This window comes from Thalia democratica, chromosome 6 (genome assembly GCF_965202585.1).
Source record: "Thalia democratica chromosome 6, ktThaDemo2.hap1.1, whole genome shotgun sequence".
Lineage (NCBI taxonomy): Eukaryota > Metazoa > Chordata > Thaliacea > Salpida > Salpidae > Thalia > Thalia democratica.
Genome location: NC_139170.1, coordinates 22,564,271 through 22,588,267, shown reverse-complemented (window position 1 = coordinate 22,588,267; position 23,997 = coordinate 22,564,271). Strand labels below are relative to the sequence as shown.

General features: G+C 25.2%; 1 protein-coding gene across 4 annotated transcripts; it reads right to left on the bottom strand.

The window, feature by feature from the left end:
- Positions 1-944: 944 nt before the first annotated feature.
- On the bottom strand, positions 945-23,499 carry LOC145838526 (bifunctional polynucleotide phosphatase/kinase-like). 4 transcript variants are annotated; one of them, XM_082946135.1, is made up of 14 exons: positions 23,300-23,499; positions 20,485-20,672; positions 9,502-9,573; positions 9,181-9,270; positions 8,647-8,769; positions 8,388-8,471; positions 8,200-8,315; positions 7,276-7,454; positions 3,019-3,115; positions 2,561-2,672; positions 2,414-2,475; positions 2,237-2,346; positions 1,935-2,021; positions 945-1,409 (listed from the first exon to the last, which is right to left on the bottom strand). In XM_082946135.1, the coding sequence occupies exons 1-14, from the start codon at positions 23,422-23,424 to the stop codon at positions 1,229-1,231; spliced, it is 1,626 nt and encodes a 541-aa protein (XP_082802261.1). In that variant the 5' UTR covers positions 23,425-23,499; the 3' UTR covers positions 945-1,228. The 4 variants fall into 4 exon arrangements, with proteins under 4 accessions (XP_082802261.1, XP_082802262.1, XP_082802263.1 ...); XM_082946136.1 differs by having other exon boundaries at positions 9,502-9,561; XM_082946137.1 differs by lacking the exon at positions 9,181-9,270.
- Between the last annotated feature and the right edge of the window lie 498 nt (positions 23,500-23,997).

Genomic DNA, 23,997 nt, shown 5'->3' with positions numbered 1-23,997 from the left:
TTTACATTAACTGAAATCAAAACTTTTTTTATTATTCTAAAATATAATTATATTATAAATAATAATAACAAAGTACTTCACAATTTATTCTAAGTTTAGCCTTACAACTTAGTTTTAACTTGTTAGGTATGCGTGAGCTAAACTTCAAGATTTTCTGTGAAGGTTTAAAGCAAGTATAAGTAGTACAAAAATCCTCATATATTAGTCCAATTGTGCTTCTAAAAAACTTTATTAAAATATCTAAAGTGTTAGCTTTATGAAAATAGTATTTAAGTATAAACACTTTTTGTAATCTATCAGTTTAAAATTAGTATCCCACTGGAGCTAAAATCTGTATTATACGCTTTTGAGTAAGTATTTTATTTCACTGCAGATTTTATACAAGTTTTACATCAAAAGTTTATAAAAAATAAATAAAGTTATCTTTAACACCAAAGTTTATTTTGTTAGTTCTTGATTATTTACCTTCCTAAACTTATACGATTTAAAGATATACTTGATTAATGTTCTAAAATAAGAGTGGGCAATATCAAAATTTTAACAAAACAGAAAACATACTGGCTCTTTATTTGATTTTCACTATATAAAATGATCACTTTATTACAACTTTGGTTTTAAGATTTTTTTTCATACTAAACATTTTTTAATTTACGCGGCACGAAAAGACTTCTTTTAATAAATCTGACCTGCGACTGATAAATCTAATTTTAGTTTAATTTTAACAGATGTAAATTTTTATTTAAATGACAACGAATTTTTAGATGTATATCAATATCTTATAAAAAATAAATAGATTTTTTGTCTAGTTAAATACAAATAACTAAAATGTATAAAAACTTGCAATGCGTTGGTTTTCAAAAAAGCAGTGGCCCTAAGTATTTAAAGTTTTGTAAAACTCAATACTCAAACATTTTTTTTAGTTAATGATAGATTTTAAACAAATGTTCATACAAAAAGTTTATTGTTATTACGAAAAAGTTTCAAACTTTCTTTTTTAAATATTATTACACCAATCAACTTGAAAAAAATAAAGTTATAGTGATAACTTTTTTATAAGCTAATTTAAAGTTTTTTTTTAATTTATAAGAAACTATTAACAAACTTTTAGACTATATTCTTTGGTAAAGATATAAAAGCTTAATAAAAACCAAGTATAAAAAAAGAATACATGAAACTAGTATACTGCAACGAAGTACATTAAAAATAAAGTTTAACACACTTAATGCGACTAGTCAATAAACATGTTATATAATTTTTGGTCTTCTTGGTTTGAAAAATGTGGAATGAAATTTAAAGTGAGAATTGCATTGAAACCTTCACTTAAATCTGGTTTCTCGAGTTTTTTGCGGTATGAATAAATAACCATAGGAGTTACTTTAGCATGATCACTTCCAATCAGTTCTCGAAACCTGTTCGAATAGATGCAATTATTGCAGTACTTAACTCTTTGAAATACAATATATCAGTGAGAACCTTAAATACAATCTAAAACGAAAATTTTCCAGTCAATTAAAAAAAAAGAATGTTAAAAAAATAAAGTTTTAAAATTTTAAGGGTAAATATTAAAAAATTGATAAAATATTTGGGACTTATTACAAATTGCTTGGTGTTTTGTTAAAGATTATTGTTTAGAGTATACCAAAAAAATTTCAAACTAAACATGTTGCATTTAAAAACCATACTTATTTTAATCTTTATAGCAAGTAGTACTTTTACTTTAAATAACCTTTTTTTACTTGTAAATCTTTTATCAAACTTTAGAAAAATCACCTCGTAATATTTGAAATTTAAATAATTTATCAGCTGAAGCTAAAATCTAGACAAAATTTTGAAATATTTTTAAGGGAAAACATGATAAGTTTATAGTTTTAAATATATTAAAAACTAACTTTATTAAAAGTATTAAACATCACTTTAACATTTTTTAACCTAACCTATTATTATGAAAAACATGATTTATATCAATGTCAAAGTAAAGGCATCTGCAACGTACGTTCGCTTCCATAGCTAAGGCTAAATACCTGAAAGTATTTTAGAAACTATAGCAATTTTTAGTATTTTAGTAATTTGTATTAAAATGTATGTAATTAGTCAAAAATGTGTAAAATAAATGTTAAAAAAAGGTTAAAACTGTTTTAAAAACATCTGGACTACTATTTTACTGATAATCCTTAGCAAAAAAATCAGAAAACTTAAATAGTTCAAATTCACAATCAAAACAAAATTTTAAGCTAACAATTTTCTAATCTTAGCTTGTGGATTTGTGTTGTCAATAACACAGCTTTTACCATTCAATAAAGCAGTTTTGCATTCTTTTATGCATTTTTCTTTACTTTTGAGCACATCCTTCAAAAAATTTTTTTAAATCTATTATATCATAAAAATATATATAATATTTAAGAAAGTAAGTAACTTGGTTTATAATTTCGTATCCAGCAGGTTTAAAATAATTTTTTGCAAATGATGACTTTCCAGCTGAAAAAGAACAAAAATTAAATATACTTTAAGATCACATAACAAGTAAAAGTTAAAAAAAACTAAATAGAGTTAAAGCACTTACATGCAGGATATCCAACCATTACAACAACTTCTTGCGTGCTAAGTACTACTTCTTTAAGCTTAATATCTCCAACTATTTCTTTTATTAATGGTTGGTTTGTTTTCAGTTTTTTCTAATCATATGTTAATAAACTTTAGAGCAAAAGTTTTCAAAATATATAATAAAAATCATATAAAGACTTATTTCATAAGAAAACTATTTCAACAATTTTATAACAAATAAAGTCGAAACTTACTTTTATTATACCTATCTTTAAGTAAAATAAAATAAAAGGGTTACTATTAGTTTTCTTTATTTAATACAATTTATGGTTTTAAAAAATGTGTCACATAGTCTTATAAAACATTTTTATAAACTTTTTTTTTTAATTACAGACTTTTTTTTAATTACAGACTTTTTTTTATTGTACGCTGAATTACTTTCACAACACAAAATGTATACACAAAACGTTTCCTTACAGGATCAAAATCCGGAAGTTTGTATTTTACTTGTTTTGCTCCCAAGAAATACTCTTCTGGAGTACTGAAAGGGCATCCAATGTTCATGGCAAACAATCTTTGTTTTCAACAATTAATTAAAATCTTAAGCTAAAACGCAAACTTCGATAAATATACATGTTTATTTGTAAAATCAAGCGAAAATAACTAAAATTATATATAATACTAGAAAATATATAAAATAATAACCGATGGTATCAAAAAAGTTTTAACTAATTATAACTGAGATGCATAAGTTTCTATTATTATACAATGATCAAATCTTGTTACTTGAAATCCTTCCTTACGTGGTGAAAACGCAATTAGGTTTAAATGGAGCTTTAATAGCAATTCGTTACGTATTTTTATAACACGAACCGCCTTCTAAACGGAATACTTAAAGATGCTACACCACACAAACGTAGTAAACGTGTTTAGTTGTCATTGCGGAAATAACTACTTTTGTCTCACATATCAACGTTTCATATCAGACGAGAGTAGCATGTAACTAAATAGCTAAAAAAGCTCAAAAATCCTAGTTGTGTTGAGAACTACATTGATAGTAAAAAATTTAAACATAAGTCACTCAATAAAAAAAAGTTTATTAATTAATTTCATTTAGCGCGTCATCAGAATAAGCTTGCTAAAAACTGATAAGAATATAGTGTAAATTTAGTTATATACAGTAACCTCTCGCATCTTTACGCACTCGAGACGTTACGCACTCTCGTTTAGTTACACATTTTAGAATTCTAAAAAATTCAAAAAATAAAAACCTACTAATAGGAGCCTATTGTACTCTGTGGCTTTGACATTTATAGCTTAGGTGTCTTAACACCTCTCCTTTTATACCTTAAAAAAAATTCTTCAAATTCTTATGCCATGAAATTTCATTCCTACTCAAAAATCCATTAATATATCTTTAATACAATTTGGCAAGGGTCAAGTTAAAAAAAAGTTGTAGTAACATAATCAATTTTTATTAAATGTTTTTCTTATATTTTACATTTTTGTTCAAAAGAAGAAATCTATTACAGCACCAAATGTATATTTTTGTAAAAGGCTATAGAATTAAATTTTAATATAGACACCACGCCACTTCTTAATTGTAAACAAATGCTTAATTACAATTGAATATTCTAAGTAGAATAAAATTTAAATGTTTAGTATCAAATAAGTCACATATTAATACAGAGAAATATAAAATCTACTTATTATCAAAAATGTTCTACAAATTATTTTGTATAAGTTTAAATCCTTTTTTTTATTAATGTTTAGTTTTATCTTTTGTTTTCATATTTAAAAATGAAGTAAGCAAATTGTTAAAAGTGGAAAAGTCCCCAGTCTGCTTTTAACTAGAAGCAATATAAAAAAAACAGCCATTATAATAAGTATATTTGGTACCTCTCGTATCTTTACGCACTTTTTCTGTGGACACAATATGCGTAAATAAGCGAGAGGTTACTGTACAATAATTTTTAAATGTTTAGCTAAAAATAGTTACGTCATGAAAAGTTAGGTTTAAAAATCTGTTTACAAGGTTTAAATTATAGTAAAGTTGTACTTTGCTGATTTGAAGTTATTTTCAAGACAAAATTGTTAAAATAAAACATTTAAGAAATTAAAAGTTTAGCTTGAAACTAAATTAAAAGGTACATTACAAAAAATGACAATAATAATACTAAAAACACGCTATTTATAAAGTTTTAAATTATAGAATTTTCTTTGTTTACAAGTTTTCGGCTCGCAAGTTCTAATCAACAATGATTCTAGAATGAGAGATAGTAAGAGTTGCTCGCTCTGGATAGAATTTTGAAGCTACTATCCAGATAGTTCTCAGCACAAGTAAGATAATTGAGGAGGTGTTCATGAATAGATGATTGTTCACCTTTGGCTTAACGTCGTCATTAAAGATAAACCTTTTCAGATTTTTCGTGACACGCTGCTCTCGTCTGACGTGGTAACGTTGAGATGTTCGACTTACGTAGCTATTTCCGCAATGACATTTAAACATGTATTCTACATTACTTAAATCATGGGTAGTTAGTTTATTCATAACTCTATCTAGAGCGAGAAACACCAACCATCAGTTCTAGAATCGTTGTAAATTAGAAATGTTCTAGAAACGAAAATGTCTAAACATTGAGATATGTACAACTATATAAACAGCAGGTTTTTAGTCCTCTTATTGTTGGTGGTTGTTGTAATATTTTGACTTTTAATTCAGCTTTAATTTTCTGTAATCTTAAACATAATTTTAAATCAGTAAAGAACTAATTAATCCGAAATTCAAACCTTTCAAGTACGCATGGTTGCCACTCATCAAGCTGAGAAAAATTTCCTGACTTTTTACTAAAATTTTCCTGACTTTTCTAAATCAGTTTTACTTATACAAATTGTTGACTTAGTTTAATAAATACTACCCAAACTATTTGATATAAAATCCTTAAACTAAAAATCAATTAAAAAAGAATATACTTAAGTAACTGTAAAAAAAAGACATCAAAAAGTAAACTATATCTCTGTTGTATAGAATATTTCCTCTTATCATTTACTATAAAATTTGTAACAAATAAATATACTCTTATTTACTTGAAAAAATTAAGTTACTCTACAAAAAATACAAACAATAAGTAAATTTAATCTTGGTATAAACCTCTCTTATAACTTAATTTATAAATTTAAACAACTTTGAAAAAATTATAAATACGTAAAGTATACACATTAACTTGTTACATAAAATACTTAACTAACTGCTTAGTTATAAACAACTCAATTATTTTCTTAAACAAAAAACACTTTGATTCTAAAATTATGCTAGATAAACTTTTGTGTATATATTAGTTTTACTATTGAAGTGTCTTAGCTACAGATCATCAATACTAAAAAGCTTACAAAATCTACTTGTTCAAGTAAGGTACTTGTTCAATATGTTAATAGAATTTTTTTGCAGTTTTATAAAGGATATTTTACTAATTTATACCAAGTGAAAGCATTGGAAATAAAATTAAATATTTTTGTAAATTTCTAGGAAAATTTTGGAATTTTCTCTGACTTTAAAGGACTTTTAATTAATTTTTACCATTTGAAGGCTTTGGAAAACAAGGAATTTTGTAAATTTAAACTGACAAAATCTGACTTTTTTTTAATTTTATCAAATTTCCTGACTTTTCCTGACTTTTTTTGAAACCCCCCATTTTTTCCTGACTTTTGTCATTTTCTTTAAATTTTTCCTGACTTTTCCTGATTTCCTGACCGAGTGGCAACCCTAAGTACGGCAAATACAGCCCGCGAGCATGTTTTCATTTTAATTAGGATGCGGCCCATTGTAGGTAATACTGTCGGCCAGCAAACATGCAAGTGTAGCCCGCGAGTTAGAAACCTCGAAACTTACACAAGATATTCTAGGTTTCAAAGCGTAGAGTAAAAAAGTTTTAGGTAAATTTCACGGGAAATTCGCAATTTACACTAGATAGTTCGGGTCAGTTATGAAGAGTAAAAACTAAAACTACAACTGTGGCGGGCGAATTAGTTTTACGAAACTTAGCCCGCGAACACTAAACGCCTGACTACCTTTGCTTTACACAGACTAATTACACTTCACTCTTCATGACGCAATTATTTATACTTAAAAAAAAAATTCTACTTAACTAAAACTTTTACTATACTAATACCAGTTTTTAGCAACTTTAATCTGTTGAGTGCTAAATGGAAACATTAAATAAACTTTTGTAACTTTCAAAATGAGCAATAAATATATAATTTTTCTTGTACAACATGAACATATTTATGATAAATTTTATTTATCTAGCAGTTTTATTTTGTAATTGATTTTGTTTATCTAAAATAAGCTAACAGCTTGTTTATTGAAACTTTAAAAATAGAGCTTACATTTAGAAGCTCGATACCTATAAACAAAATAAAAATAGGTCACCAACAGTAATTAATTAAAATATTACAGCATTAATCAATTATAGTGTAATACAAACCGTAATAAAATAATAACTTTTAATTTTCTCGAATTGTCCTAATATGTTAATCGTTCTTTTTTATTTCTAGTGATTTTTTAGATGATATAAACAAAAGGCAAAACTAAAGAACATTCGGTGCATAAAGTTTTTTGGATTATTTTGAAACGAATAAAACTTATACTTTATTAATAACTTAAACCAACCCAACTAACTATGATTCTACGATAAATTTAATATAAATTCTTTATAATTTATTCAAAAATTTTACCTATCAGAGCAACTGTGGTCCTTTTTTTTTCCAGGACCCCAACCCTTTAATCTTCCAGCTGCGTCCCCAACGTAGAAAAATTCTTTAACAGGTAGACCCCCATTGCCTTCATTAACTAACCACTCGTATGCGCCTGTGTTTGGCTTTCTGCTCAATCCTTTCTTCACAATCGCTAAAACCTAATAAATTATAATTTCAATTTAAATGCTTAACAAAAATCACTACTATATTAGAACAATATAAGAATAAAATAGTAATTTTTTACTTAAAGTTCATCAATAGTTATAAAATTATATTATTGTTTGCTATACATTGTATCTAAAACGAATTATTGCTTTAAAATTTTATTTAGCTCTATAAGTTGTGAAATATTAATACTAAACTGTTTTAAAGACTAATAACAGCTATGCTACGTAATGATGAAGAATTGTAAATAGAAAACATTTGATGTTTAAAAACAATCAATGTTAAAGTAGATCGATATAAGCTTATGTTTTATTTAAGATTTACGTGAAGTAAATCTTTTTATTAACTTTTTAAATAATTCATAAACAAATTAGCCTTATTCATCGAAACTTAGTTTAGTAAAAGTAGTTGTGGTTTGTGGTTTAATCTAAAGTAGAACTTAAGTGTTTAAAACTATAACAATTTTTTTTCTATATACTTCACGACAAAAGAAAAACATAAAGCGAATATAATTTTTGCGTTTATAAGCGACTTGAGTTAGTGAAGTGTCATTGACCTTTTCTTCTGTTCTTATAAACAAAACAGTGAAAAAGTACACAAAACAGTTGTTGTTATTAGCAAGGAGACCGTCGCAGTTCCGTTTATCGCCAGTATAACAAAAGTACACAGAAACGGTTTTTTTTTTTCAAAAAAAAACAGTTTAAAGAAAATCAAACAGTTAAAATAAAAAACGCTGACCTGTATTGGCACACTTATTTTTTTCATAATAGCTTCAACTTTACTTTTGAAGTCATTTTCAGTAATGTACCCCTTGCTTATACCGTTTTGATTCGTAATAAAAACTATTTTTCTGCCTGAATAATTAAGAATTTTATTAAAAATATTCTACATATGTTAAATCAAAATTTTATCATTTAAATTAATACCTGTATCGTTCAGATGCTTTAACTTTTCTTGAACTTTAGTATGAAATAATTTCCAGTCATGCTTGTCAACAGGGAATACTTTTCCTTATTTATTTCGTTTTTTTTTTATTAAAAATTACTTAATCAAAAAAGGGCTTATTTTTTGTAGTATGTAGAGTATAAGCAATAAAAATACTTCAACAATATAGTTTTTTTAAGTTGAGATAACAAGAAATTTAAAAAAACTCTTTTACTAAAAAAAATTAAAGAAAGATAATACCTGATTTAGTAACTATAATTGTCCCATCCATATCAAATGCAGCAATCTTAGTCGAGTGTTTGAGTTTTGTACTTTTATACTCAAGTATAGAACCATTACACAATTTTGTTGATTCATATCTAGCTGGAATTTTAAAACTCGAATCAACTATAGTATTTCTAACATTAATGGCACTTAAACAAATTTTTTAACTTAACCCGTCAAGTAAATTAAATTTAAGCTAAAAAAATTTAGATAAGTCATAGCACTAAGCAAAGATTTAGTCATTAAAATTTCCCTAATTTGTACTTAAAATGATAAATATTACTTATCGATATTTTGATAGCTAGAACTTTGTAAATCAAACAAAACTATTAATTTTTATGCTTAATAAAAATTATATTTCATCTTGTTTTTTTGTAATCAGTATCTTTTTGTTAAAAAATTTTACAACACGAATAGAATATAATTAAACAAAAAATGTTATAAAATAAATCAGTATTTTTTTATATACCAGAGAAGAAAAGAAATATATATTAGACAAACTGCTTTTACCATAAACATTTTCATTGCTCGGAGTTTTTGAAACACTACCAAAAATTTTTGACTTTTGTAGTTTTTGTAGTTTTTTTGATATCTCATGTTCTTAAAATATAATTAAATGAGTTTATTATGGAAAATTAAGACTAAACTTCAACAAGAAAAAAAAAAGGATTTAAACTTTATAAATAATTTTCCGTGAATTAATTTTAAATATCCGTCAATACTTTTATAAGACTTTATTGATTTACTAGAACGATAAGATATATGTATAACTAATATTATAAATTTATGACTGAACAAAACGAGTTTTAGTCGCGATTTATTTTTGATTACCTTTGCTAGCTTCGCCAATTAGTACACTTCCTGTTTCGGAATGTTTTCTTTTTTTGCATTCTAAGAAAATGCCTATAGTTAAAGTTGGATTTAAACAATTATACTAAAATTATACTATAAATAAAATTGTATTGAAAACCGATATATAAATAATATAATTTGAACTAAATTATCAAATTTTGAATTCTCTACAAAAATTTTTTTTAATTTTAAAACATCTTATAATCTAATTCAAAACAAATGAAAATTTAGTTTTAGTTCAAATGAAACTTAATTCAAAACTTTTAGTTTATGTTTGATATTTAGACTGCTTAAATTAAAACTTTTATCTTTATTTAACTATAATTTAAAATAAAACTTTGTTTACAGAATTTGAAACAATTAAAGTTATTATTTTGGTGTTTTACGTAGTTGTCTAAATTTTAAACAATTTATATTAATTTTTGTACAGTTTAAGTTTAACAAAATTTATTAAGCTAATTCAAAACTTTTATAAATTTTGTCACTTAACTTATAGAAAAGGGTAGCTAGCTCTGCCTAGCGTTTAAAAATAATAAATTTGAAAATCTAAAGCTGATTATTGAAACATTTAAAAACACACACTTAATAGTAAATAATTTATTGTCAAAACCTTCCGAAAAAGACCTAAGAAAACAATATATAAGTAAGAACAAACTGAGATAAGTGTATATTAAATGCAAGTACTTTGAAAGATTGTAGAGTATAAAACGGTGTACATACTAATAAAATTTACAACTTGAATTTAAACTTAACCAATAGTTAGAACAAAATTACTGATTACTTAAAAAATAAAAAACTTTAAATTTAAAAACTTACTAAAGAGAAATAACGATAAGAATTTACAATAATAAATTAAACTTTTAAAACATACAACACACCCATTGTTTTAATACTACTTAATATAAAGATTTAAAAAGTCTAGTCAAATAAACAAATTTTTCTGTTAACATAAACTGGGTCTTAATCATTGTAGAGACTAAGCTTCAAGAATATGTAGCTTAAAAAAGTTCATAGCTGATGATTGCCAAATAAGTGTTGGCCAATCGCAGAAAAAAAATAATTAAGATTTTCCGATAAATATAAAACAATTTTTTTAATGATTTTAATTCAAAATTAAAAGTTATTCAAATATCTAAAGCTTTTTGTAAAATAAGCTAAATAAAAAAAAGCTAGAAAAATTTAGTTAAGTATTTTTCAAAGCTTTTATTTTAAAACTTTTTGTGAGATTTTGAAATTGAAATCAATCTTTTCGAATATATCTTACTTATATAACTTTAGATATAGACTTAATATACACTGTACTCTTTTATTCAATCTAACTTTTTGTTTCTCGTTTAACATTAAAAATAATTGTATTAAAATGTTTCTTCTACATTTGATACAACATAAAGGTAGTATATTTTTGGCAGTGGGAGTAGGTGATTTTAGTTTGGTTTTAATCTAACAAGTTTTATCAGTACAGCAAACTTCTTTAGTATAAGCATTTAGTTATTTAATCATTTTGTATTTTAAACTTTAAACTACTGTATAGTTTTATTTCAATTTCAATTCAGTTTAATTTAGTAAGATGCAACTTTTGATAAGACTTACTTCGAAAGTACTAAAATAAATTTAAGAAGAAATAAAATTTATTTCATAATATTGTTTAAATTTTAGGTTTAAAAATTTCAATCAAAAACTGGCTCCGTTTTTAATTGCAGGAAACGTTAGTCAACTCCACAAAATATAAATTTTTGAATAAAAAAACTGATAAAACCCAGTAAAAATAGTTTTCTCCGTTTAAAAAAAAAACATGTCTTATTCAGGATACAATTCAGCGAGATACAGAAAAACTTAAATTGAGTACTGTTCTGAGTTCTAATTAAATTTACTTTTAATAACTCATTAAAACACTGCCCAAAACAACTCCAATCAGCTAAAAATCTAAATAGCTTTAGCAATTTCATAATTCTAAAACTAACTTTTTCCACGATGCATATGATAGGAGCAGACGGAAAACTTAACAAGACAATGTAAACTATAAGGGATCCAAAAAATGCGATCTTGCAGTTTTTAGCTGAAAACTGTTTTATGTGTGTAATCTTAAGACGACTAAAAGAAAGTTTCACGGAGGCACTTGATGACTTTTTAAATAAAAAAAAAATAAACAAAAGGTGATAAATATTACATAAAATTAAGAAGCTCCTCCGTATAACTTTCCTTAATTTTTTTTAAACTTTGCACAATGTGTTTTTGTCATAATTGCCTTGTTATAAAACAATTTCCAGCTAAAAACACTAAGGTCACACTTTTTGGATCCCATACAGTTTGCATTTAGATTGTTTTTAGAAAATCAAAATTTATTACCGTGAAAGCTTTTTCAAACCAGCTAAAGTTTTACAAAATATGTTTTTGTGACATTCGCCAAACAAAAAAAATGCTGAAAAGTTTAAACTTTCACTTTTTATAAGCACCCTACTGAACAGTTTACATTATTGTTATTGTTTAATGAAAGCCAAAGAGGCGCTTAAAATATTTAGTCCTAGGACCTGGTGCAAAAAAAAAACATGGTTATCGAGTCGCGCACCACTTGGATACCTTATAATGTCTTGTCTATGACAGCTTATTAAAACCTTATACTTATTATTACTTATTAAAAACTAATAGCTACTTATTAAATCGTACCAAAAGTAACTGGTTAACTTAAACAAAAATCAAAGCTTGTCTAGATACTTTATATGCACAGAATTTAACCTCGAAAGGAAAGTCTCCAAAATTTATGTGAAGCAAGTTAACAATGGAAATTCTACATCGTCACATCAACCAGTTTTAAAGTATTGATTATTGCATGGTTGCCACAGATCAAGATAAATTTCCTGACTTTTTACCAAAATTTTCCTGACTTTTTAAATCACACTCTTAACTTAAACTTATTCTAGAATACATAATCAAACACTTGAAACTATATAAAGCTTTCAATCAAATTTTTATACAGATTAAACGAAATTTTTTTTACTAAATTCAATCATCAAACTTCCATTAAATCACTTGAACCATCTGTGTATGATTGATGTATTTGCAATAAACAGCTCTATCAGCAAAATACTTGTATTATTACCTTATAAACACAGCTTGTCTAAAGAAAGACACATTTTTTTTAAATTTCCTAGAATAATTGTATCTAAATAAAAGAAACGACATAAAATAACTTATACAGTTAAAACCTTAAATTATTAACCAACTTTCACAACTAAATCTTAAAACAATAACGAATTTTTACAGTTGAAACCCTAAAAAAATAAGTAACACATTTTTTTGGAATTTCCTAGCATAAATGTATCTAAATAAACGAAACGACATATAAGGAACTTTTACAATTAAAACCTTAAACTAATAACGAACTTTCACAATTAAAACCTTAAAAAATAACAAACTTTTACAATTAAAACCTTAATTATGTAAACTTTGGCATAATTAAAATATAAAAAACAATTAAATACTGATCTGAAAAATATAACAATGGTTAGTCTGAGTTTGAAAATCCAATACATAAAGTAATGGTTTTCTGTACAAATAATTCTTATCTAAAACCTTAATACGAATAATAAATTTACTCTTTACCAGTAATAAGCTATTTATCTAACTAAAAAAGTAAACTTTAGTCAGACTTAGCATAAAAGTTGTAAAACAACCTAGAAGGTAAAAATATCTAATAATAAAAAATATTTACTTAAAACATGTTTACTTATATAAATTGTTCACTACCCAAACTATTGAATATAAAATTTTTAAATTGAAAATCAATTAAAAAAGAATATACTTAAATAACTGTAAAAAAAATTAAAAAGTAAACTATATATCTGTTGTATAAAATATTTCTTCTTATCATTTAGTATAAAATTTGTAACAAATAAATATACTTATTTATTTAAAAAACTTAAGTTATTCTAAAAAAATACAAATAATAAGTAAACTTAATCTTGGCATATACCTCTTTTATAACTTATTTTATAAATTTAAGCAACTTTGAAAGAATTATTAAGAGGTAGAGTATACACATCAGCTTGTTACAATTATAAAGAACTCAATTATTTACTTAAACAAAAAACACTTTGATTTTAAAATTATGCTAGATAAACTTTTGTGTATATATCACTATGGAAGTGTCCTTGCTACAGATCATTAATACTTAAAGCCTACAAAATCTGCTTGTTCAATTAGGGTACTTGTTCAATATGTCAATATAAAAATTTTGCAGTTTTATAAAGGATATTCTACTAACTTATACCAGATGAAGGCATTGGAAATAAAATCAAATAATTTTGTAAATTTCTAGGAAAATTTTCGAACTTTTTTCTGACTTTAAAGGGTTTCTAATTAATTTTACAATTTGAAGGCTTTGGAAAATAAGGAATTTTGTAAATTTAAACTGACAAAATCTGACTTTTTTAAATTTGAGATGATACAATGCCACAAGAGAGAGGTCTACAAGGATACGTAATATTTTCTATGTATTCCAACTTATGTGGTAGTTAGTGTGCTTCAGTGCTTCATCTGCAGAAACGTATACTTATGTGCAAAAAAAACTTGCTTTATTTCAGCTTGAAAATACTCTGCTTTCTTAGCTAAAGTATTCATTTAATGCACTCCTGAGAGATAATTTCGACATGTATGTACTCTCTAGCATTTTAGTGTCGTAAAAATTAAATACATCTAAATTGTACACATTTAGCGCATTAAAGATTTAATTTGTCAAAAAGCTGCATTTCAAAATTGATTCTAATGGAAGCTGTAGCTTTTTATTCAAAAGTCAAAATCAAACAATTTTGTGTAACAAAATTTGCATAATTTATTGATGTTTCCATTTTCTACGTTAAATTTTTGATTTTGAAATCAATACAAATGTTTTTAATTAAATTTTGACTTTTTTATACTTAATTTCAAAGAAAGTTTTATGGGTTTACACAAGTGGCAACACATAAAGAGTCATAAGGGGTGTGGAGCAAAATAAAATGTCTTGTATACAGTTATCACTCATACTTTAACATTTTATTTTTAAAGAATCAACATAACTGCATATTTTCAGATTAAATTCAATAAAATTAGAGGTATTTTAAATTGCTGTTTTCCCGCTATAGGACGTTTCCCGCGTCATTTCAAATGTTTTAATTTTTTGCAGATTCGTAACTTTTTTGAGCTAGCTACGTCGCTTGTGTGCTTACCTAAAGACTTAATAATAAAAATGATAAGAAAAATCTCAAATGTTGATACGATGAGTGAAAAAGAGATAGACCTGACAATATCGGTAGGGTTAAAAAACCACTATAAAGAAATGTTGACTAAACCAAAAGAAAAACACAATAGTCATGGTTGCCACTGATCAAGCTGAGAAATATTTCCTGATTTCTCCTGACTTTTTACCAAAATTTTCCTGACTTTTCTAAATCAAACTCTTAATTTTAACTTATTCTAAAATGCATAATCTAACACTTGAAACTATATAAAACTTTCAATATAATTTTAATACAGGTTAAAAAGAACAGTCATCAAACTATCAGTACATCATTTGAACCATCGGTGTATGATTGATGTATTTGCAATAAACAGCTCTATCAGCAAAATACTTGTATTATTACCTTATAAACACAGCTAGTCTGAAAAAAGACACATTATTTAGCATTTCCTAGCATAAATGTATCTAGATAAACAAACGACATATAAGGAACTTTTACAATTAAAACCTTGAATTAATAACGAACTTTCACAACTAAAATCTTAAAACAATAACAAATGTTTACAGTTGAAACCTTAAAACAATAAAGAACACATTTTTTTAGAATTTCCTAGCATAAATGCATCTAAATAAACGAAACGACATATAAGGAACTTTTACAATTAAAACCTTAACTCAATAAGGAACTTTCACAACTAAAACTTTAAAACAATAACGAAATTTTACAGTTAAAACCTTAAAACAATAAAGAACTTAATCAAATACTGTTTTTTTAACTGTATGTACTAAAATTTATTTTCTCCGCTTTTTATTAGCACTTCAACCTCTTCATCTAATGGAGATTTGGTTTCCTTCATCTGGTCTGCATTCCGCTTCATTTTCTTGGCAGTTAAAATCATTTGTCTCATTTTATTCAAATCGCTCTCATCTGCTGGCTTTACACTTGTTGAAGAGAATCTGTTCTATAAATCAATCCACAACTTGTGGGCTTCATTTCTTTTCTTTTAGCACTCATTTATTTTTACCTCCAATTTTGCTGCCTCTGATTCCTCCTAATCCTCCATCTCTTCCTGCCTTTGTTCTTTTAAAATGCTTGATATCTGATTTAAAAAAAATCTATATTAAAAGTATACTTAAACGAATTTTAATTATAAAATATTACTCTAACACTAAAATGCTATACTCTAAAAAATACAACATACCTTGATCTTGCGGTGGGTACAGACATCTGCATATCTTTCGAGACGTTGACTTGATATGGTTCTAGTTGGTAAGCATACATGTAATCTTTAATTATTCTTGTGGATTTAGTACTTTCTTCTTTCATGTTATCTTCAAGCAGAGCTTTGTTAATACTAAACCCTTGTTCCACCTTCGCCTGTCCATTGTGCAAAACAAACAATGATTGCAACAGTTTTCCGAGATAAGATTTGATTCAAACTCCCAATATTTCAAAATAAAACTGGTCCAAACGATCTTGACTTCGCTTGAAGCTTTTAAACTTTAATACATTCATTTGGCAATTTATCAAAGTTCTAAATTGATCGATGCTCTCACCACCTTCAGTGTTGGAGCACATTTTTTGTTTCGTTAAGGAGTGCACAATATTGACAAAACGCTTAACCAGAACTGTAACTCCTAATTTGTCTAGGTCATGAGGATTTAGGCATGACATATTTTAACAAATATAGTTCCAATAGCCATTCTGCTCCGGAGACTTTCAACGGGTTTTATAACAAATACTCAACATTCTTTATTAAAATTTAAGATCTTGTGTTCCTCAACTAGGTCTTTTTTCCTCAAATTTGAAAGCAAATTGGTTGCTGCACAACCAAGATCAAGGGCAGGTTTCAAGGAAGCTTGACCATTCAATTCAATCTTGAATAACTTGGGAAGGCTGAGGTTCGAAACTATCCCGTCATTTATAAAGATACACAGCAATTTAATTACTAAGCACAAAATGTCCTCATGCATAAAGGCAACAATAGGCTGGGTATAGTGTCAAAAAAAGGTTGCATGAGAGATGCTACATAACTAAAGAAATGCATCTTCACTAAGACAAGATAATCAGCCACTGCATCCCTTACGACTCGGTAACATCTACTGTCAGGACATTTACTCTTTGGACCTAACTTCCAAACTTGAAAAAAAAAACTTAATGTTTGGTCAAATTTCGATGGCACGATCAGCCACTAATACCTCTCTTATAACTTATTTTATAAATTTAAACAACTTTGAAAAAACTATAAATACGTAAAGTATACACTTTAACTTGTTACATAAAATACTAAACTAACTGCATAATTATAAACAACTCAATTATTTTCTTAAACAAAAAACACTTTGATTCTAAAATTATGCTAGATAAACTTTTGTGTATATATCACACTATGGAAGTGTCCTTGCTACAGATCATCAATACTAAAAAGCTTACAAAATCTGCTTGTTAAAGTAGGGTACTTGTTCAATATGTTAATGGAAAATTTTTGTATTTTTATAAAGGATATTCTACTAACTTATACCAGATGAAGGCATTGGAAATAAAATTAAATAATATTGTAAATTTCTAGGAAAATTTTCGAACTTTTTTCTGACTTTAAAGGGTTTTTAATTAATTTTTACAATTTGAAGGCTTTGGAAAACAAGAAATTTTGTAAATTTAAACTGACAAAATCTGTTTTTTTTTTTAATTTTATCAAACTTTCTGACTTTTCCTGACTTTTTTTCAAAACCCCCCATTTTTTCCTGACTTTTGACTTTTTTCATTTTTTTTAATTTTCCTGACTTTTCCTGATTTCCTGACCGAGTGGCAACCCTGCAATAGAATTTGTTTCTTTTGTTGAAAAGCTAACAACTTGAGATCTTAAGTATAAGTGTAGTTTGTGCTTGAAAACAATGAGATCCACACAGTAACATTTAAGGAACCAAACTAGATTAAAACTACTGACACACTACAAAAATTAAAGTAAACTAGCATTATCGACCTCTTTAGACGGAGATAGTTGTTTAATGTTCTAAAATATATATATTAAAGGTCAGAAATTATTCATATTTAAATTAGTTGAAATTTACTTAAATCAAATTCATACAGTTATTTATTTTAACTAAAAAAATATTGCTCTATCTACTGGAATGTATAAATTATTTCTTAATAGTAATATTAATGAAAATAAATAATTTATTCTCTACCAGGTTTCGGTGGCAAAAAAAAATATACGACCTTTTGACTCATCGCATTAATTTAATTCAATTTGTTTTAAAATTAGTACTAATTTTATAAAATTATACATTAACAAGCTTGAAATTTTCGATTATGCATCACTTTAGTTTGTTTGCTTAAACTTCCATGCATGAAAATTTTTAAATAATATAATAGATAAGCGACTTTGTTAACTGCAGTTTACTATTTTATTATACTTGACAGGGTCCTTTTTTTTACCACCCAAACATGCTATTGAATAAAATATTTAATATACACTAATTTCTTTATTTAAACTAAATTCAAAAGTTTCAACAATAAAAATAAAAAAACTAATTTGTTTTAATAGAAAATATTTACTGTCATTAAAACAGAACGCAAAAATCTTCACCTTATATTTCAAAAAGTAGAAGTTGGTACAACATCTGAGTGAAAAAAGACTACAATGTATAGTAAAACCAGAAAATGTCATAACTCAAAATGACCAATAAATAACATCAAACAAATGAAAAATTTATAATTAGAAAGCACTTTAAAGATATCAATTATAATTGTACTTAAAAGAAAGAAAAAATAGAGAAGAAAAATCTTTAAATATCTCTTAACAAGCATTAAACAGACTATTTGAATCATATATGTTAAGAAAAATGGACTGATGGGATTCTGAGCTTCATAACATCTAAGCTCCACTCCCTAATAAAATATAGTTTTTGAAATTGTACATTATAAATCAGCCTTACTGTAGAGTTATGTAACTTAGCATAGTGATATACCAGTATATGGTATTTCTAAAACATTTTATTATTTTCTCTACTTTTCCATTAAAAAGAATCTAAGTTTTATTTTTTTATTATTATTACTATATGCTGCTATTAAATCAATACAATGTTTCACTTTTATAGTAAACTAAAAGAGATCTTCAGCTGATAAACAACTCTGAAAAAAAAATGATCAAAAAAAATGGAAGGATAAATCGTAAATGTAATATGTAAAACAAAAATATAGAAATCTGCTTTTAGCTCACTTTAAAGCTACATAAGCTAAGAACATCCTATTGTTTATTTTAAAATAAATTACACCATTAGATAAAATTTTATACAACAAAACAGAAATCTTTCTTAAAAAACGATGATTCAGCTCATAATGATCTTCATCAAATTCCAAATTTGCTGATGTGAGTATCAAAACAAAATGAATCAAGTTGTGTTTATAGCCATTTCAGCCTTTAAAAAATTTAAGGAGCATAGTCTTCTAATTCATCTCGTCATAAAACTGTTCAGTTGATTAGATTAAATGATGATCGGGAGCATTCAAGAATATTGTTAAAAATAATTTTCATATAAAATTCAATAAAAGTATGATCAAATATAAGCACCTAAAATGAAGAAGTCCAGTTATTTTAAAGAATGCAAGACAAACTAGGTATTATATACTTAATGCTCAATAGTGTCTGAAAATTACTTTAAGAGAGCGTATGTACCATTTGTTTTAATTAAAGATGCCTTTGTGCAGAGAAAGCACAGCTTAATAGTTTGTAACACGATTATGAAAGACCTGCTAGAATGTTTGCCTAACGTGTTTCACAACTGTAAGTAGGGGCGTCTGGAAAAGTATACTAAGCTTAATTTTTGGTAAAAATGACATTAGTAAAAAAAGCCTTAGTATGAAAAATATTTTTTTCAAGGTTATCCTACAAGTTAACTCATTCATGTAGAAAGTTTATGTATTTATATCTTTGAAATTTTGTCTAGTTTTGTGTGTTTTGGTGTAGTGGAATTCAAGATCAGATTGATCATTAGCTTGACTGAATATTTTACTTTTCCAGCTATGCTTATAACCATAACATGCCTACTATATTTAAATATAAAATTTGAAAGATTTTTTTTTAATTTAATACCCCAAAAATCATACAAAACTGTATTTGCTAAATAGTAATTAAATAAATAAATAAATACTGTAGTTAAATTTATATACAGTTTAACAGATAATCGTTAATGTAGTTTTGTAAAGAAATTTTTAACTGTTTTAAAAGTTTGTTCTTGTTATACACTACAAAAAATACGTTATAGTACAAATTTCAAAACTTAAGCTTTGTTTAGTTTACTTGAGGGTTTGATGTTGTTAATAAACAAAATTTTAAAGACAAAACATTTTTTAACCACAATTAACACTCATATTGAACAATTTTAATGATCTAACTTTCACTGAGTTAATTTATATTTTTATGTCATTTTGTATTTATTATTCTTTTGCATGAAAGTGTTTGTCCTAAATATAGATTTTGTTTATTTAAATAAAATTAATAAGCAATATTAAAAAATTGTATATCTTTTTCACATGTTTTTATATATTTATGAATCGGAAGAATCCAAGAAAACATTCACAAAAAAAATGTTGACATACTAAACCGGTTTGATTAAAAAATACATTGTAGTATTATTACTTTAAAAAATAATTATTAAAATATTGCAAAACTTAATTTGATATAAATATCTAAATATAGATCTAATCCTGCATAATAAATTAACAACTATTTCAAAAACCATAAAACCTTTGTCTATTTTAAAACAAACATAATGTGGGTATTCTTTTCCGATGATATGTAAAGTCATATCAGGTAATAACTTTGCATTATCTCCTTTTTTTAGCTCGTAATCACCAATAAAGCAAGGGTACGTTGAAAATGATTTCACTAAAACATACTCTGAATCATAGTTTGCTGTTAGCTCAAGGTGTTTTCTGTTTAAAATCAAAAACAACTTTACAAAGTTATGCTATAAAAACTAAACTTGATTTTTTAACAAATATTTAGCATAAGCACATAGTAAACTTATTTAAGCACACAATCTATCATCTATTCTTTTTTAACGTTTTAAAAGCATACAAAACAAAAAAAAACTTTTATTACTTAGTAACAATTTCATAATTTTAAAACTGTAGTAGAGTAATCGAGTACTGTGTATATTTTAATGACTTTAATTATTTTTAACTCATACAAACTTTCCAGAAAGTTTAGTCATTACTTTTACTGTTTAAGTTATCTTAAGTTTATTACTTTATTTGGGTTGATCTTCTTTTTAATTTGAAACAGACTTTTTTTTTCTTACACTATTTATTATTATATTAAACTCTAAAATATTCAAACCTTGCCCAGTTACTTCTTAGTTTTAATCGATTGCTTTTAAATTTGAAACCTTATTATTTCATTAGTAAACTTAAATAAAAAAAAGAATAGCATTATTATAAATCATTGAATATAAAAAATTGGTTCAGAACTAGGTAAAATAGTTAAATTGAGGCAAAGCAAGTTTTTTTTTAAACTTTTTTTTAATTGTCCAGTGAAACCAGGGTGGTGAGAACTTTGTTTACAGGATATAGTGGTTCATAAAAATATTAAATTACTTAGTATGTAGTTTCTGTAAAATGTTCACCTAAAATATAAAAAATTAAAGCATTTTAAGTTGAAAAGTATGCTTGTGTGTTTACATATAAGGTGTTAACTTTATTACATTATTGTAGTTATTAGATTCATAAACTGCAGTTATAAATAAAAATAGTGTATAAGATTGTTAATTATAGAACTGTTCTATCACAAAAAATAAATGTTTGAATGTTTTCAAAAAATTTCAAATACAAGTTGTTCAAAATTCTAGGATATTAGATAATTTATTTAAAATATAAAATTCTAGATTTTTTGCTAAAATATGCAAATTTGATAATTTTATAGATTTCCCTTATTTTTAGTCACTGTGGGTAAAGTAGTAGTGAAAAATTTGAACATTTTATCTTAAACAAAAATAAAATATTACATTACATATTAAACTTTATAGTACACTCAATATATATATATCTATAATATTAAAGGTTTTATACAAAGTTCTGATCGATAGTGCTCGACAAATCAAGTTGGAGCTTAATATTTATTTATTTAATTATATAAAAACTATAATTCAAACAGCTGTTTCACACATTGAAATGTAAAATTTCATGTGATCTTCAGTGAGTTGTAGTTTATTATAATAGTGAACAGAAATTTCGATTTTAGAATTTTTTATAGTAATTATGACGTAGTAATGTATAAACTGTACCATTACTACGTCATAATTACTATAAAAAATTCTAAAATCGAAATTTCTGTTCACTATTATAATAAACTACAACTCACTGAAGATCACATGAAATTTTACATTTCAATGTGTGAAACAGCTGTTTGAATTATAGTTTTTATATAATTAAATAAATAAATATATCTATAATATATATAAAATAAGGTTAATGTTTAAACGTAAACACTTTCAACTGAGCCCACTTGAAGGGCTTTTAAATAATTTATTCAAATGGCGATTTTAAATATATACATATATATAATATATCTATAATAGATCTATAATATATACATATATATATAGAAAACAAGGTGATTGTTTTAAATCAATCACTTTCTACAGAGCCCACTTGAAGGGCTTTTAAATAATTTATTGAAAAAGTACGATTTTAAAAATACTGGTACATATGTTTCATAAAGCTTCTCTTATAATGCAATAAATTTTGAAGTATTTTATAGTCACTTAACTGTTGTACTTGTGAATTTTAGTTGTTTGATTAGTTAGATGAAAGATTGATTTTTGTAGTGAATTTTTGTAATGTACAATATTACGTCATACTTTTTTTTGTTATTTTGCATAACTTTTGCATCTTTGTTAAGTACAGTGCTTTTTATTTTGAATTTAACTGGCTGGTGATTAAAGTTTTATGAAAAATTATTTATGAAAAATATTTTTTAAATTGTACTTTTTCAATAAATTATATATATATATATGTGTATATACATAGTTTATTTGAAAAATACAATTTTAAAAATTCTAGTATATATGTTTCATAAAGCTAAATGCTTTAATCATCAGTTAGTTCAATTTGCTGGCTAATTTAATTTTTGAAAAATATGTACTAGAATTATTGCATATTAAACAAAAATAAAATCGTATTTTTCAAATAAACTATTTAAAAGCCCTTCAAGTTGGGTCTGTAGAAGGTGTTCAAGTTTTGAATAGTCACCTTATTTTATATATAAATACATATATAAAAACAAATTATACAGTAATCTTCCTTTGTTGTACCAACATATGTTTCTGTGTGTTAAGGGATTAACACACTTCAACTGATCTTTTGTTAACAAAAACTTAAATTTATATTTTGAATAGTTATTTACATATATATAAATAAAAATAATGATTATATTTAATTTTTTAAATTAAACAAAAACTTTTTTTAAGACTTAGTTTATAACCCTTCATTTCAATAACGTTTTTGTTAGCTTAGAATAAAGCAAAAACTGAAACTAAAATTAAGTTTAAACAATAACCTACCTTGAGCAACGAATATCTGCTATGCGAGTTTGCTTACTTCTTCCAATTATGACTGACACATTGTTTGGTAAAGGAATTCCCTTGTGTAAACCATCATGTGATTTTAATATGTAATTGTTGTTCATAATAACAAATTTTCAATTATTTGGTAGAGTCTTTTTTAGTATAAGTTTAATTTCAAGTTTGAACTAATTTGTCATGCTCAACCTCTAATTTACAAAAAAAATGTTTCAGAAAGAATAAAATTTTAACAAACATTAAGAAATACTTTATGTAGTTAGTAAAAATAAATAATTTTAAACTATCAATTAAAATTAGATAACAATTTTTAACTATTCAACTATTTTATCTAAGTTTACTTTTGATAAAACCTAAATATTTTTTTTAATAAGCTTTCTCAATTATCTTTATAATTATACATTGAAAAAAAAATCTGTAAAAATTAACCACACATTAAATACTAAATCATTTACAGTAAAAAACACAAACAATCATTTATATATAACAACTTCTTTAACTTCTAAAAATTGTGAAGATTATTTTTACTGTTCTAAATTTTAGTTACTAAAAATTCGATCCTTAAATACTATATACTTTTTATTAAAGAAGAAATATTTACTTTTTTTTTAGTTTTTTATACTAAGTTTTCAAATAAATTGTTAATAATTTTCAGTAATTATTTTTTAACTATTAAGAAC